The 15,559-nt window shown below is 33.4% G+C and overlaps 4 protein-coding genes across 4 annotated transcripts; 2 read left to right on the top strand and 2 right to left on the bottom strand.

Annotated features, from left to right (window-relative positions):
• Positions 1-2,838: 2,838 nt before the first annotated feature.
• On the bottom strand, positions 2,839-3,631 carry LOC149905539 (uncharacterized). Its single transcript, XM_090105581.1, has 2 exons — positions 3,356-3,631; positions 2,839-3,089 (listed from the first exon to the last, which is right to left on the bottom strand). The coding sequence occupies exons 1-2, from the start codon at positions 3,629-3,631 to the stop codon at positions 2,895-2,897; spliced, it is 471 nt and encodes a 156-aa protein (XP_089961707.1). The 3' UTR covers positions 2,839-2,894.
• An 828-nt stretch (positions 3,632-4,459) lies between these two features.
• Positions 4,460-7,712, top strand: LOC149905538 (uncharacterized). Its single transcript, XM_090105182.1, has 3 exons — positions 4,460-4,547; positions 4,622-6,792; positions 6,864-7,712. The coding sequence occupies exons 1-3, from the start codon at positions 4,460-4,462 to the stop codon at positions 7,710-7,712; spliced, it is 3,108 nt and encodes a 1,035-aa protein (XP_089961308.1).
• A 1,049-nt stretch (positions 7,713-8,761) lies between these two features.
• On the top strand, positions 8,762-11,733 carry LOC149905537 (uncharacterized). Its single transcript, XM_090105078.1, has 3 exons — positions 8,762-8,846; positions 8,931-11,089; positions 11,158-11,733. Exons 1-3 carry the CDS (start codon positions 8,762-8,764, stop codon positions 11,731-11,733), a joined length of 2,820 nt encoding a protein of 939 aa, XP_089961204.1.
• A 108-nt stretch (positions 11,734-11,841) lies between these two features.
• PGAP3 (Per1-like protein PGAP3) lies at positions 11,842-14,741 on the bottom strand. Its single transcript, XM_090105580.1, has 7 exons — positions 14,432-14,741; positions 13,986-14,140; positions 13,638-13,793; positions 13,295-13,419; positions 12,808-12,941; positions 12,216-12,420; positions 11,842-11,970 (listed from the first exon to the last, which is right to left on the bottom strand). Exons 1-7 carry the CDS (start codon positions 14,547-14,549, stop codon positions 11,898-11,900), a joined length of 966 nt encoding a protein of 321 aa, XP_089961706.1. The 5' UTR covers positions 14,550-14,741; the 3' UTR covers positions 11,842-11,897.
• Positions 14,742-15,559: the final 818 nt, after the last annotated feature.

Genomic DNA, 15,559 nt, shown 5'->3' with positions numbered 1-15,559 from the left:
TTCGAAAGCGATGAAGCAGTTTTTGAGTTTAAAAAATATATTACTTATTAGTCATAGCCGACATATATTAATCCACGAACTTCACACGCTATCTAGTCCTAAACTAACATATCTTGTATCGAAAGTAGACAACTGAATAACTTTTTTTAAATAACACGTAAATATAGACGCAAAATAAACAATGATGTTAAATATCTTTATAATTGTAATATTCCTCATTGGTGGTATAGTATCACCCTCTACAGAGAAATTACTATTAGTAAATAATTATCAAAGTAATTATTAGGTATGCACATAATATATGCACTTACATCAATTTTACTCTTAGGGACCATAAAGCAGAAGGTTCTTCTTTTTAAGATTTAAACAATATTTTACAAAATACCTTCTCAAAATTACAGAATTAACACGTATGGTCATGAGTAAACATTTTAAACTGGATTTAAAACAGTTTTAAACAATCGAAATGTACATAAATACGATTAAATTAGTACGGTTGTGAACGAAAGCACAAAACGTTGTCGATTTTATATGAATGTCTTGTAGATACAATATAATTACTTAATTTTTATACTCTTTAAACTTAAGAATACAGAATATTTTATTTTTTATTTTAATAAGCTTCACAAATAAACTTTTAAATCACGTAGAATGAATTAATTTGCAATAACTTCTTATAAAAGCAATAGAAAATAAACACTATCGATGTATGTTACAAAGTTATACCTTAATACCTAATTTATTTGTTTTATATAAAAGCAAGTCAAATGTTTTCATTATTTAACGATCCCATAATACTCTCCAACGATAAATAGCATTGACATACTATTTAACAAAATTCAATATTAGATATATCCCGCGTCTTTGCATCTGAAAATATTTTAACTAATACTTATTAAATCTCATCATAATCAGCCAAGTAAGGCTATACATGACTGGCAGATACAGTTTTGCATTTATTATAATAGTACGAATAAACTGATAACTTCGTAAGTATATGAAGAATAATTATTTAAAAAAAACTATTTTCTCATACTTAGACCAATAAAAACGATGTAAATATACTTGTAGGTGGATAACAGTATCCAAATTGTATAAGTAGGAATTGATATTAAAATTTGTAAACTTTATTAATTGATGTTCAAACTGATAACAATTCCGTTCTTTCGTTTGTAAAATGTTTCGAGTGCGAGTGATATAAAACTATGATTGGTTAACAATATTATATTTATTTATTTTATTTATATTCATGTTAATTTTAAATATTTTTCATAATTTCTTGCCATATCTTGTTTAAACTTAAATTAATAAAAATAAATTTCGTATGTAATTAATTATATCGAAAGCTGTATACGTTATTATGCAAATTGCACATGAAACTTAACAACATTCCAATTGTTAAATGAGCTTAAAAATTAAAATTGATTTCGCGTTAACAATTAATATGAGATTATTGTATGTATATCAAAATAATATCGGCGTGCTAAATTGTTAATACAGTCTCATTACGTGGGTTAGATCTAATAAAACTACTTTTTAAGTTCTTAGACCACATCATTCGGTTAAAGCTTGACCGCAACCGCTGTACCGCGCCTTAGGTATGTGCGCGGCGAGGCGGGGGAGAGTACCGACCGTTCCGTTTCTTTCTAACTTCTATCTCGTGCTCTTTCTTACCCGGTCTCCGCCTCACCGCACATTCCTAGGGCGCGGTACAACGGTTGCGGTCAAGCTATAGTAAACAGTATGTCACTTCTACATCTTCATATTGTGTAACCCTACGCGATTGATCCGACTCGAAGGATCATTGAGTATAGCTACCTATATAGCTTCAACTATAGTCAAGAAGTATACACACCATTTCCATATTAAGTATCTACATAATAAATAAAGAAATATATTCAACACGTATTTATCAAATGTATGGGATGTAGATACTTTGTTTTCTACTTTATTTACAATCCAACATATTAACAATACTCTATAATTTGATGTTTTGTTTGTAGATTTATTATTATTTTTGTTATGTCGTCACATGTTAGTAACTACCCTCAAAACAGCCCTTAAATAAGACGTTATTGTATAGATCCTGAATTTTAATAATGTAGACTGTAGTGTGTTAGAGTGCACTTGTGAATGACAATAAAATAACTCTCAATTATAATGTGTTTTATTGGAAACCCAGTTGCTTGCATAACAAAATGATTTATTTCGCTACAATCACTAATGAGATAGGAAGATGTGCTTATAATCCTCTATCCATTTACATCAAACGAACAAAAAGCTAGAGCATTCTTTCGTGATCATTGCGAGCTGTGATTGCGAGTGTAGGTAAACGAAAACTCAATGTATTCAATGTTTTTCAGTATTAGAATTGCATAGAATATGTTCGAACGCACTAGAACAACGAAAGAATGCTCTGCGCTTGTTTACACTAAAAGATTTTGACATATTGGGGTTAGAATGAGCACTCGCTCGTTTGATGTAAATGCACCGTTCATTACAATAAATGCTAGTCATTTTTCAAGCATTAATAATTATTTAGAATCGAACGATAAATATTCGTTTTGTGGTGTAAAATGATAAACAAACATCTTATAAAAATCTTTATTTCATCAATTTGTTACCTATTGCACATTTTCATTCACATTGCTAGCCTTTTTCTTTGAATCCTTGAGATATTTCAGGATATAAGCTTATTTTTTCATCATATTGACTAATTTTAATGGCTTTGTGCATATCAATTTTAAAGCCAGCATCATTACCATGACTAGAGACAATTTGATAATAACATCTCCAATCATGTAGTTATACTTATATGGAGAGATTTTTTTTTTTTTTGTTTATACGGTTTATACCCCATTTAACAGGCAAAGGTTGCAAATAGCCTCTAATTTTTAGGGGTGGCTACACATCTCAGCGCGTTTTGCCACTCTTTTTTCCGCTGACGTCATTTTATCAAGAACGTCCTGCATCTCGGGCCAGGGTTTGTAGCGCTGGTTGATGAGGAGCATCTTGTGGATACTTGGGTTCCGCAGGTCCATTGTTCGGGATATGCATTCACGGTTGTGGGTTGTGTAGACCACGTCCACCTGGAATACACACATGCTGTAGCCTGCAGTATCTACATATTCTTGTTTAACAAATACCTAAGAATATTGTATATATTAAACTCAGAAAATATATATCTGAAAAATATATAAGAAGAAAATATAAATCTGAAAGAAGCTTTAGGTACTCTATAAGATTTTTTTCCATTGGTATCTTATTAGCTAGATAATACATATCTTATTAAAACTAGAGATAAGAGACTATACCTATAAAGCTTAACTAAATAAAAATATACCAACAAACATACCTTATTATTAACTGCCCAAGCAATAGAAATAACCATAAGCGTCAGACTGGTGCAAGTGACCAAGAATAAAGGAACGGTTTCCCAATAGACGGTTAACACATAAGTCAAGTACAGTCTCCGAGGGATTGGAACATCGTATTGTGTGGGAGGAATGTAGTCACCTGCCGACCTGACAGTCGCACGACACGGTGGTAGGGCTTTTAGCATCGTCCCTGCAGGCCGGATGGCGCTTTTAGTTAATAATGCTAATTTTGAGATCATACTGACTGTAAACATTAAAAATAGGTAGGTAGGTACATATACGAAAAATTCACTTAAAAATTAAATCTTAAAAAAGCTTAAAATATGTATGACGATTCATAATGACATTCTAAATTATTGTATATAATAAAAACTATTTCAAGAGTATTGCATTACTCTTTACTCTATGATTTTAAGTTTCATTTTTGTATTTTGTATTTATGAACTCAACCGCTGTGGAAAGGATTATTTATCGCCCCAATATCAATCTCGTTAAGATATAATGGAATAAATATAGGCACTTTAACATTGTTTTTCTCTGTTTATTGTAAAATGTATTCAAATTCTTATTACCCAATAACTGGCTGGTACATCTTTAAATTAAATATTGACAATTCATATAATGAAATTCAAAAGTCAAAAGTAAATATATACTTAAACGAAATAAAACTACTTTAATTTTTAAGCATATATCCAAAAATCGATATTGCTAATATGAAAATTATTTTGTGTGACGAAACTACAACAAATCATTATTATGCTTTTTAACAAATCGTGAAAATAGTGGTACGTAGTATAGTTATATGATTTCATAGATATATGAATGAACAATGCTAATTTAATTTTCCAATAATCCAATTTAATATCTTTTCCAAGAATTTATACATCGTTACTAAATTGCATAGTGTTAAGATGATTTTCCACCTACTCTCAAAACTTACCAATACATTTTAAATACTTTTATCCTCGTAATACGTGGTGCATTTCCAATTTGCCTCTTAATACGTACTTCATGAATATCTAATACGAATTTATTAATTGCATATAAAAAGTAAACTATCTTAACAGTAAAGTACAAAGGTGATGCCATTTCGTACTCCTCGGCGACGTATCTCGCCTAGAACCAAGCGCCGAGTTCGAGCTATCAAACATTTCTTCAAAAAAACACTTGGTAATGTATAGATATAAGATAAACAATATTTCACATACATAATATTAAAATTTTAACCACAATATTTTTTATAGGAACATCATCTCAGACGGACTGCAAAACAACTTCTAGTATAATTATTAGTGTATCTGATTTAAAAAGTAAAATAGATATCATAGAACAACAATTAGACAAAGTAAGCAAACATTGCCGTGATTTATCCTGTCTCGAAAACAGTATTAAGAGAGCAGAGAGCTCAACGACCCAAAATATATGCAATGACAAGCGATCACTCAGCGCTAGTACGAATAGTAAAAAAAGTTTAAGAGGTGTGGAAACAAGAATTATATATAAAACTCCCAAACAAGACTGTATAAAATCCGACGAAAGCGAGTACACAGCAAATTACCCGCCTAATGTTACAAAGAAAACAATTCAGTCACGTTCATCGCCTCCCAAATATAATCAAGATATTAAAGACAGATCAACTAAACAAAACAGGAATATCGAAAAATCTGATAAGAAACAGCATATGTCCAGCATACGTCCAGATAAACAAAAAATGTATAGAGCTACCTCAAGTATTAATCTTTATTCGCCAAAAGATAAAGATAGAATTGATCCAACTTGTTCTGGATATCATCGTAGTAGCAAACACAAAGCATCACATTACGCTGAGAGAGCGACTCATCACGAGCAAAGAGAAAGGATAAAAAATGACCTTCGAGATGCTCAAGTTAATGATCACCATAAAAGTCGCAGGAAAAAACACAAACTACCAGACTTGGATGAAGAATTTATAGCTGATATCATAAGAAGACAATACAAGCCTGTACAACTGTTTGGTAGGCGATTATCGGACTACAGTCAGTTTTCAGCCCCAGTTTGTCGTGACCAGGAATTCTCGCCTCGTAATGACGTCGAGGAAGGAAGTGAATTATGTTCTTGTTGCTATGAAGGACAACGCAGAGTTAGTCATCGATATTGTTATAAACATGATCTGAGCGACATGAGAAGCATCTGTGATGCACGATTATATAGTTCGAAAAGGCATAAACGATACAAACAAGCTTATATTAACGATTACAATGATTCCACTGTCTATGATTTAGTTCCCGTAAAAGAGAAAACAAGTCCGAAATCTAGACGAAAATTTATTGAAGAAACTTCGGTTCCATATGAATGTTACAAAGAAGTTCCTCCATCGCCTAGAACGCACAGACCCCGTCTTAATCTAAAAACTCAACATTATGATTACGAAGATAGTATAGCACCAAAACGTCGTAATAAAAATTTACCAGCTCGATCTCATAAACATAATGATATCGATGAGGCAAGTGAACACTCCGATAACTCTTTACAAGACTTTAACAAATACAATTTGCACAAAAAAGAAAATATAAGACCGATTAAGGTACATGATACTAATTTGCAATGCTCCACAAATTGTACCGAGCAAAACAATATACATGACGATACGCTAATAACACACGTTACTGAATCGACAACAAATAAAACGGATCAGGCATTGTTTGAAATAAAGGATATTTTACAAAGCTTTTTGCAAGAAATCAAAAAGGAAACTACTCTAAGCAACACTCAAATAAACAGCGAACCAACAAAATCAACAGAAAAACAAACAGATTCAAAAAATATCCCCAGCCAAGTTCCGAACACTGGACAAAATTTTTATACTGACAATAATCTCGGCCAGTGTCCAGTACCTCCTTTTATGCCACCGTTTACGAACCCTTGCTGTTATCCAATTCTTCCTATATGTCCTATCAATTACTCCCCAAATGGTTATGTCCTTCCTACGCCAAGTTACACGTGTGCAAATTGCGCAAACAGTTCGAAAGAAACAACTTGTCATAACAATAAATCCACCACTAATCACAAACAGCCTCAATCTTTTGATGAAACCCAAGAACTTATAAAAGAGATTTACAAATTTGTTGCACAAAGTCCAAATACTCAAACTTCGAGACGCTTCAACCACGCTAACGATCACACGGTGAACATTGAAAAGAAAATATTAACATCTAGAAGCGTCGGCAGTTCCAACACATCTAAACGAGACGTCATGGTCGAGACACCTCAGATGAAATGTTATTCGAAAAGTTGTGAAGCAATTGGGTCAAGAATGACTACAGCTACTTGTTACTCGACTAATCCTAGCTATTCTGATACTGTTTTAGAAAAACTCAGCTTAGAAGTATCTGACTCGTCATCGGAATATGAACTTGATAAGGAGCCCATTGAAAAGGTAAAGTATTGAATGTTTATTAGGTTACAATACGTTTTACTTTCATAAATAATAATCTTTTATAATTACAGATGAAAGGACATAAGTTCTCAAAAGTATTACGCAAAATTGGTTTGTTTAAACGAAAGAAGAAAGATGTTATAGAAGAAGTCAGTGAAAGCGATAGCACAGGCGAAGTTAAACTCAGAGGTAATTCTAAACCACCTTTTCCACAGCATATTATGGACTATTCTGTTCACAGGCAAGAGTATTTTCATCCACCGCCGTTACCTGAGAAGAGATATTGTCAGGCACATGACGTATCACATAGACATGCGTGCGGTGATGATGGTTGTGGACCAAGAACATCACCATATAATCCCTACAAGCACAGACAATGTCCACATGATCATTCAACTCCACACTGCTATCATTTGCAACCGAGAGAAGCAGCGCCATGTTGTAATCATGACTATGACCCACGTTATAATAACGTACCTAAACCTCCTCAAGTTCCACTGTGTTTAAAAGAAATTGAAGTAAAAAGTACCGGTACCCAGAGCGATAGAAAGATGTCAATATTCAAAAAATTCAAAAAGAAAACGCAACCACCAACAGTCCGTCGTCCAGTTGTGATGCAGCAACAGCACAGCGGCGGGACACAGACTGCCAAAGAAAATAATGTTTTGTTCAATTGGAAAACTTTGCAACAGAAAGCTAAGCAAGCGAGTAGCAATTCAGATCCAATGAAATTTTCCCTCAAAACTCAAAAGCAACTCGCCGAAGGTGATATGAAATTAAGAAACGCGATGTTGAAGAAGCTATTTTATAAAAGAAATCCATTTTCTCCGAGAAACTTAATTGTTCGTACTTTGCTCGGTAAAGACAAATCCAGTTGGGGTGAACCCCCAAAAATGTATAGACCACGAATGTTTATATAGTAAATTTTTTTCATAAAAATTAAAGTAAGTTTTGTTTTGTATCTTGTTTTACAAGGTGTTGTTCATGTGTTAAATATATAAATTTATATTTTATATCGTGTTTGGCTTTTATTTCATTTTTTTAACGTATTCTGTGATGCAGCCGTTATGTAATCTTCTTATATATAAAAATGAATCGCAAAATGTGTTTGGTAAGCGCATAACTCGAGAACGGCTGAACCGATTTCGATAATTCTTTTTTTATTATATTCCTTGAAGTACGAGGATGGTTCTTATGTAGAGAAAACGTAAACACGTACCACGGGCGAAGCCGGGGCGAACCGCTAGTATCATAATATAACCATATAACGGTGCATTTACATCAAACGAGCGAATGCTCATGCTAACCCCATTTTGTAAAATTATTTTAGTGTAAGCAGGTACCTACCTATAAAGCATTCTTTCGTTGTTCTTAGTGCGTTTGAAAATATTGTATGCAATGTTCTAATACTGAACAACACAATACGAGTTTTCGCTGTAAATTTTCGTTTACACTATAAAAGATCACGAAAGAATGCTTGGCTCTAACTCTATTTTTTTTTAATGTTAATGCACCTTAATGATAATGAACATAAAATCACAGATACCTAAATGTTTTTTAGAAACAAAAGGGCAGAACAACGTGTGCCGGGGAAGCTAGTAGGTATAAAATTGTGTATAAAATAAATATTTTTGGCTATTATAGACGGAACACAGCAAACAGTTTTCCGTGGTGTGCGGAAAACCCCTGGTAGTGAAGCCTCAGCTTAAATGGCCAGTATATTTTATAAAAGAAAATAAAACATAAAGTTCTACGACAAATTATAGTGTCACTCTTTTGACTTCTTTGAACAACTCAAATTCAATGGTGAACTAAAGTTTAAATTATTTTATTTTGTGATTCACTTCAGGTTCTAAATTAAATTATTTGTTAAATAAACGACGGAAATTGTTACATTATTAACAAAAAGGTATAACAGACAGATTGAAATATCCATTTTAATGAAGATCGGATAGTTTTACAAATCGTTATGTGTGATGAAAACATACCAAGAACATGCAAACAGCGTTTTAAAGGAATAGAAAACTTTTTACGGAGAGTTGCTTTTAATTTAGGTATGTTTTTAAGCACTTCGTGTCTCGTGATTGATTCAGATACCATTTAACATTAAATTCTAAATCGTTTTTACGTTATCTTAGGAAACACCGCATCACAGACTGAAGTCAAAATTATCTCATGCATTCCTATTGATGTAACTGATCTTCAGCAAAAGATAATAAATTTAGAAAGAGAATTACAGGAAGCTAAAGATGCTAGAGTAAACAATGATCAGAACGTTCCTAACATATCTGGAAAGTCGACTGGTGTTTTTAATACAAATGTAGTGGAGACATCAATAAGCGCAAGTTATACTGGAACTAAATCAAAAGAATACTCTTCATTTGGCAATAATTGTGCATTAAACGAAAAGCCATCAAATTTATCTTTCGCTCTTTCATCTCTATCACTAGAAGCACACAAGGAAGGCTCAGAACATTTTCAGACACGTGATAAAAGAAAAAAAGATTCAAAATCTGGAGAGAAAAGCAAAAGCATATTTAGAAGACGCAAAAAGAAGAGTAACAAAGAGGAAAGTAGGCAAAATACTCAATTAGTTTACTTCGCTGAAACTTATCACATACCCTTTACGGACATGCATTCAACCTACTATCAGAATAAAAATAAATTTACAGAGAAAAGAGATATTGTGAGCGAGCATTTATCAAATATTCTGAGAAAACAGTATGATCCCAAATTTGGTATTGAAGAATTCTCAGACACTAGCGATTTTTCTAGACCTATCTGTAAAGATATAACAAATCCCCTAAAGTACGATTCGGATATTTGTTCTTGTTGCCACGGGCGTTTCCAAAACATCGATCATTATATGGGGAAAGGCTTCAATTTAATGGTTGATTCAGGCCAGTCACAGGTTTGTGACTTTAGAAATAGTAATCAGACTTACTACGACTCTGATTTATACGATATTGTACCAGTTAAGGAAATATCTGGAAATACAAAACAAGGCTTTAATCGTTGGCCAGAAACTATACGTCCAAAACATCGAGTTAATCCCGTAACACTTAGCTATCGAACCGAAATACCGGCTAGGCATCGGTATTATAAGCAACCGCCAATAAAAGCAGGAAACCCCCGTTCTTTTATGTCTAAACCAAGGAGATATAAACCTCTCAACATCGATAATAAAATAAACGAGGAAAGTTCAAATACTTGTTCCATCGAGTGTGGTGATGTTTACACTAAACCAACTGTTCCAACAAGAATAACAACAGACCATAATCTCACAATGTCACAGGAAAAGGAGAATAACACAGTGCAAATAAAAACAGCTGAAAGCCAAACAAAAAGATGTAAAAGCATTCAACTTGAAGTTAATTTATTAAACGATAACAATACTGAAATTATGTTAGAACAAATAAAGAATATATTGCAATCAGTATTAACCGAAGTGAAAACGAACTCTCAACTGATCAAAGAGAAGCCGAAAAAAGATGCAATTGTTCAGAAAGGATCGTCACAAAATCATATGCCAGGATGTTCAACGCTTCTGCATAGTTTAACATACAATGGATCGCACAACGCTAATTCATATTATACGCCCTATTCCCCACACATACCACCTAACCCATTATGCTATGCAAGTATTCCTTATCAACCAGTTAAATGTATGCAGAACCTTCAGTATCTACTACATCCCTGCCACAGGCACGAAATGAATTCTTGCTACTATACAAATAAGAGCGTTCACTCTCATCACAACAAACCAGTTAACATTGCAATAAACACAGAAGGTGGTCTAGCTTCTGTGAATACACCAAGTAAAGAAACCAATAACTTAATAAAAGATATTTACAAATCTATTGCTCTCAGTATGGATTATTCTACAAAAGCGAGTTCTAGGAGTGAATATAACAATTTTAAATCTTCTGAAAATAATTCTTCCGAAAAATTCACACATACTCAATCAACGATGAGAAGTGAAGCAGATGTTATTAGAAGTGACAAAGATGCAGCAGTATATTTATCTTCAGATATTGGTAGACCCTTGCGTACAAAATTACAATATGCAGAAACTAGTGCACAATCAGAAGATAAAAGCGAGACGAAAGAAACCAACACGAAAGATATGAAAAGGGGTAGATCAACAGTGACATCAAACAGAGAAGCATTCAAACTTTATAGGCCCGACGAAAGAAATCGCCAACAACTGAATGAATATTCTGAAGATAGAACGGAAATTTTGAGTGACGGTGAAGAGAGCGATAAAACTGTTGTTCCGAATGCGCAAAACGATATGGTAATATTTAAAATGATGCATCTGTAAGCAAATTTTACAGCAACCTTTAATTTAACATTTATTTACAGGTGAATAAGGAGAAAAAAGGTCTTCTTCAACGCTTTATCAGAGGGGTTAAACGGTTAAAACGACGTAAACCGCGACGAAGTGACCTTGAGGAGGAAGAAGATGCTGAACCATCTGAAGGAAGTGGAACCGAAGACTATGAGACTATATACAGTGAAAGCGTCAATCAGTCGCAATATCGGGTCTCCACACCTGTTAGGCCAGCATATGCTAAAAAGTCAGCGCCTATCAATATACAAGTGAATGGAAAAAGAATAAGTAGGTCTCCTTACATGGAGCAAGAAGATAAGCGGGAGTGGAACGAAAGGTTCCAAGAAAAGTATTATCCGGGAAGACCTGGCCCCAGCCGCTCGGTCAGAATGCCGCGACGCAACACCCCGTATCGTAAGAACTACGAAGTTCGCAGTGTCATAGTCGATGACAGAACAGATTCGGAAAGTGAAATATTAGATTATGACTATCAAGATCGTAACGAGCAGATTAGCACAAGAGAAAAAATGGGTTTTCTAAAGAAACACAAATTAGGGTTGAATTGCCGGTGCGGTGAACGATTTAAAAACTTAATTTTAGATAACTAATTGTGCTGGAATATCTTCTAAATATCTTCCTTCGTCAACAGTGCATGTCCTTAAATTTGTGTTCGTAAAAGCGGGGTAAATTTCAGTGTTTATTATTTTTAAATAAAATTATTTTGGTTTGAACTTATTTATTTATTTCAATATCTTAATTAAATTACAATATTTTAATTTGATTTCACGTAACTCTTTGCACTTGGTACTGATGTCTTGAGATAGTTGAGATCGTCTATTACAAACCTGAAACAAAATGGTTCCAGGAGTTATACAAAATTTTCAAAAAAATTTTTTTTTTTGCTATCGTGTTCTTTGAAATGATTCTATTAATCTCAACATTTTGGTTCAGCTATCTTCATTAGTATTAATTAATACGCAAGTTTACCAATATTCCATTAACAAACGTGTATATCAAATACGAAAAAAACTTTTCCCGAACTCTCCAAAAAAAGTACCCGCATAAATTTTCAAAAGCAAAAAATACAAACCTATAGAAAAATAATGGTAACGGGGCAGTGGTCAAATGCCACAAGGCATGCGCGTCCCATCCGAACTTGGGTGGAAAGTCCAGCAGTTCCAGGGTCAGAGCCACTCCGGAGAGAATGATGAAGAGGATCAGGCGCCGCACGTAGCGACGACCGGCTATGTACTGGATGATCGCCCAGGTTAACCAGATGACGGAGCCTAGCACACCTGGGGATGGCAAATTCCATATTATTAGTTTGGATTTAACTATGAATTAAATGATGATTATGTGGATTTAACTAAAATTTAAATGATTATAATAGTATTGAAGTAAATAAACAACTAGACTCACGATCAAAGTATTCGAAGAATGAATGACTCAATACAATGTAACTCGAAAAATTTTAGTTCATTCGTCAACAATGAATCCTTATTATAATTTAAAATATAAAAGTTCAACATGCCCGGTATTTTAAAAATTTGCAAAAAATTCCTGCATTTTTTAATTAAAAGAGACTGAGCACGCGAGGCGAATAATCAGCATATTGTTCGTAACAACACAAAGTTTGTTATCATAGAACTTCATATAAAAATAATCTCTACCATGAAACTTACCAAATATCACATTGACTTGCATATTATAGTCGTAGTCGATCTGTCCCGTATACAAATATAACGCGTGCTCTACGAAGTAAACCAGTGTTGAAAGGAGCGCCACTCCTGATATCGTCTTCCGCTTGTGAAACACCCTGCCATGAATTGAATTAATTTTGAATGCGAATATTCGTCAGAATATTCACGAATATAGATGAGCTGGCAAATGAATTTAATAGAATATAGACTTTCCTTATTTAATACACTCCTATGCAAAAGGGTTGATTTGAGTGTTAATTATTTTTTTCATGAGAGCTAGTTGACTTGACGGCCTTGTGTGCATGTAGAATTGACGGGTCCTGGTTCGTTTCAGATGGGGATGAGCAAAAAAAATCAACAAAAAGGCATATCACCTGATTACCACAAAAATTGACTAGACTAAAATATACCAGGCGATACGAGAATTCATACAAAACTAGTTGATATGATATTTATTATTAACACATACCTTAATACCGCCGCAACAAATAAACTCATGACCATAGACAAAGCACAAACATAGTCCATAAACTCGGTGAAATAATTGTCTCTGGTGTGGAATACAGTAGACCAAAACCAAGCATTCATACATATCTAAAAAGGAAAATCCATAATTATTACATTCTATACAAATAGTTCTTTATATTATTTTTTTATACAGGCACAATATAGATGTATGTACACATGCATGCATTTGAGCTAGATTTCAAATGTACACATAATAAATGTAGGTCAAACATACAGCAAATAAGTATTGTCACTTCTATATACAAGACATATTTTTATGCTCTATTTATTATAACTTTACGTACCCCAGCGAAAACATGCCAAAATAGCGCAACAGGCATAGACCTGGTCGGGAAGAGCCTCGCTATCTCATTGTACATAAACGCATGTACAGCAAGATTCAGCACTGATGCAAATGCAGATGCTGGTTCTTGCACTCCCAAGATTTTTGCAAATGGCCACTGAAAATAAATGATAATGAATGAAAAAATGGCGTACACATGACTTGCTGAAATAGAATCTTAATTAATTGAAAGAAAGAAAGAAAGAAGAAAGATATAAAAAACTTGCATAAACCAAGAAAGACTGTTTTTTTGTTTAATAATTGTTATTTGTAATATCCCACAATTACATTTAATAATTTGTCGATTTACCTTGCCATGAAATTTAGGTACAGCAAAGCCTCGCTCATGGAAACCTTGCACAGTCTTCCACATGCAGGAGTACCGACATTCATCTCGACAGCTCCATAACAACATTTTACTCCACACATCTTGGTTATTTGCTGCGCTTGGCAAAAAGCTATCATCTGGAAAGAATATGAATTTTTATAGAGAACATTTTTCCAGTAACACTTCAAAATAAATATTTAATCTTAAGATATAAAAGATAAGATTAACTTTCCAATTGTTCAACATTGAATTGTACAGAAACAGCCAGCAATTTTCATAACTTTTATTATTGTTTTATTTTTATTTATACTTAAATTCGATAGATTTACAATTCACCAAATCGTCTTGTTTACAAAATATGTTCGAAATTACGTTTATAAAAAACGATGTATGAATGGTATATAACCAAATTTACAAATTAAATTTACCTGCTGTACAATTAGATTTTACGCAATTTTTGAGACATTTATTGTAGAAAGGAGATCTATCACCATCGCTACATAGAACACAAGTTATTATTGCAAAGAAATACGCGATTCGTAACATGTTTCTCAATCAATACAAGTCTAATGAAGATTTATTTCAAAACCATTATGCAAATCATTCACGATCACACTGTTGTATCCATTACTAAAATCATAAAAAAGTATAACTTAAGTTATGTTATGTTTAATTAAATATTTGTATTATTGTAACAAATATTCCTATTTGTTATTATCGATCGGCGACCGGCTCCGGCCTCACATGACACTTTATTGACATTGATAGAACACAGATGATTGTTGACACTTGACACTAGCATTGACATCTCGATCAAAATAAATTGCATAGAGACGAGCACAGAGAAGGCATAGAGCCTATTTTATAAAATAAAATCTGCTTTTCCCATGAACGTTAAAAGCCCGGTCGCTCTGGGCACCTGGGTGACACATTCGCACGAATAAGCAGACCCACGAATACGTAAAATGGCATTTGCAAATGTTTTTATAAGAGCGCAAAGATAATTATTGCGCGAATGTTTGCACGCAATCGAGTATCCCGGGTATACCCGGGTATAGATTTTTTTTAGGTATTTCTTTAATAGTAATATTTCAAGAGCACTTTTATTAGCCTTGTATAAAGGATGTTTGTGCACAAAATAAAAATGAAAATTATTTCACAAAAAAATTTATTAAATTACAGAACAACAGTTTACAATAGACCGTGCCAAACAGATGGCACAAATAGCATTAGGAAGTTGTAAAAACTTACATCCATCTATAACCACAACTCTGTACATGGCCATTGTAAAAAACACTTACAGAAATTCTATTTACAAAGTTCAACAAAAATAGACTTTATTAAACGAAGAACTTATGTCCTACCTAATACATTTAGAAGTTACACCTAATAATCCTGTGGATTTTAATGCGAAGTAGTCCATTAAACTACATTACATGGATCATTTTACATCATTGGTCACAATTTATATAAATTTCAAGGTATAACCATTGAGATAATATTAATATGGAGACGACACCGCCTACACCACTTATGTTCCACTCAACATACGCCAT

Source organism: Colias eurytheme, chromosome 9, assembly GCF_061535395.1.
Source record: "Colias eurytheme isolate Ceu_HAF_F1 chromosome 9, ilColEury1 Martin Lab GWU primary, whole genome shotgun sequence".
Lineage (NCBI taxonomy): Eukaryota > Metazoa > Arthropoda > Insecta > Lepidoptera > Pieridae > Colias > Colias eurytheme.
This window is presented reverse-complemented; position numbering and strand designations above follow the sequence as displayed.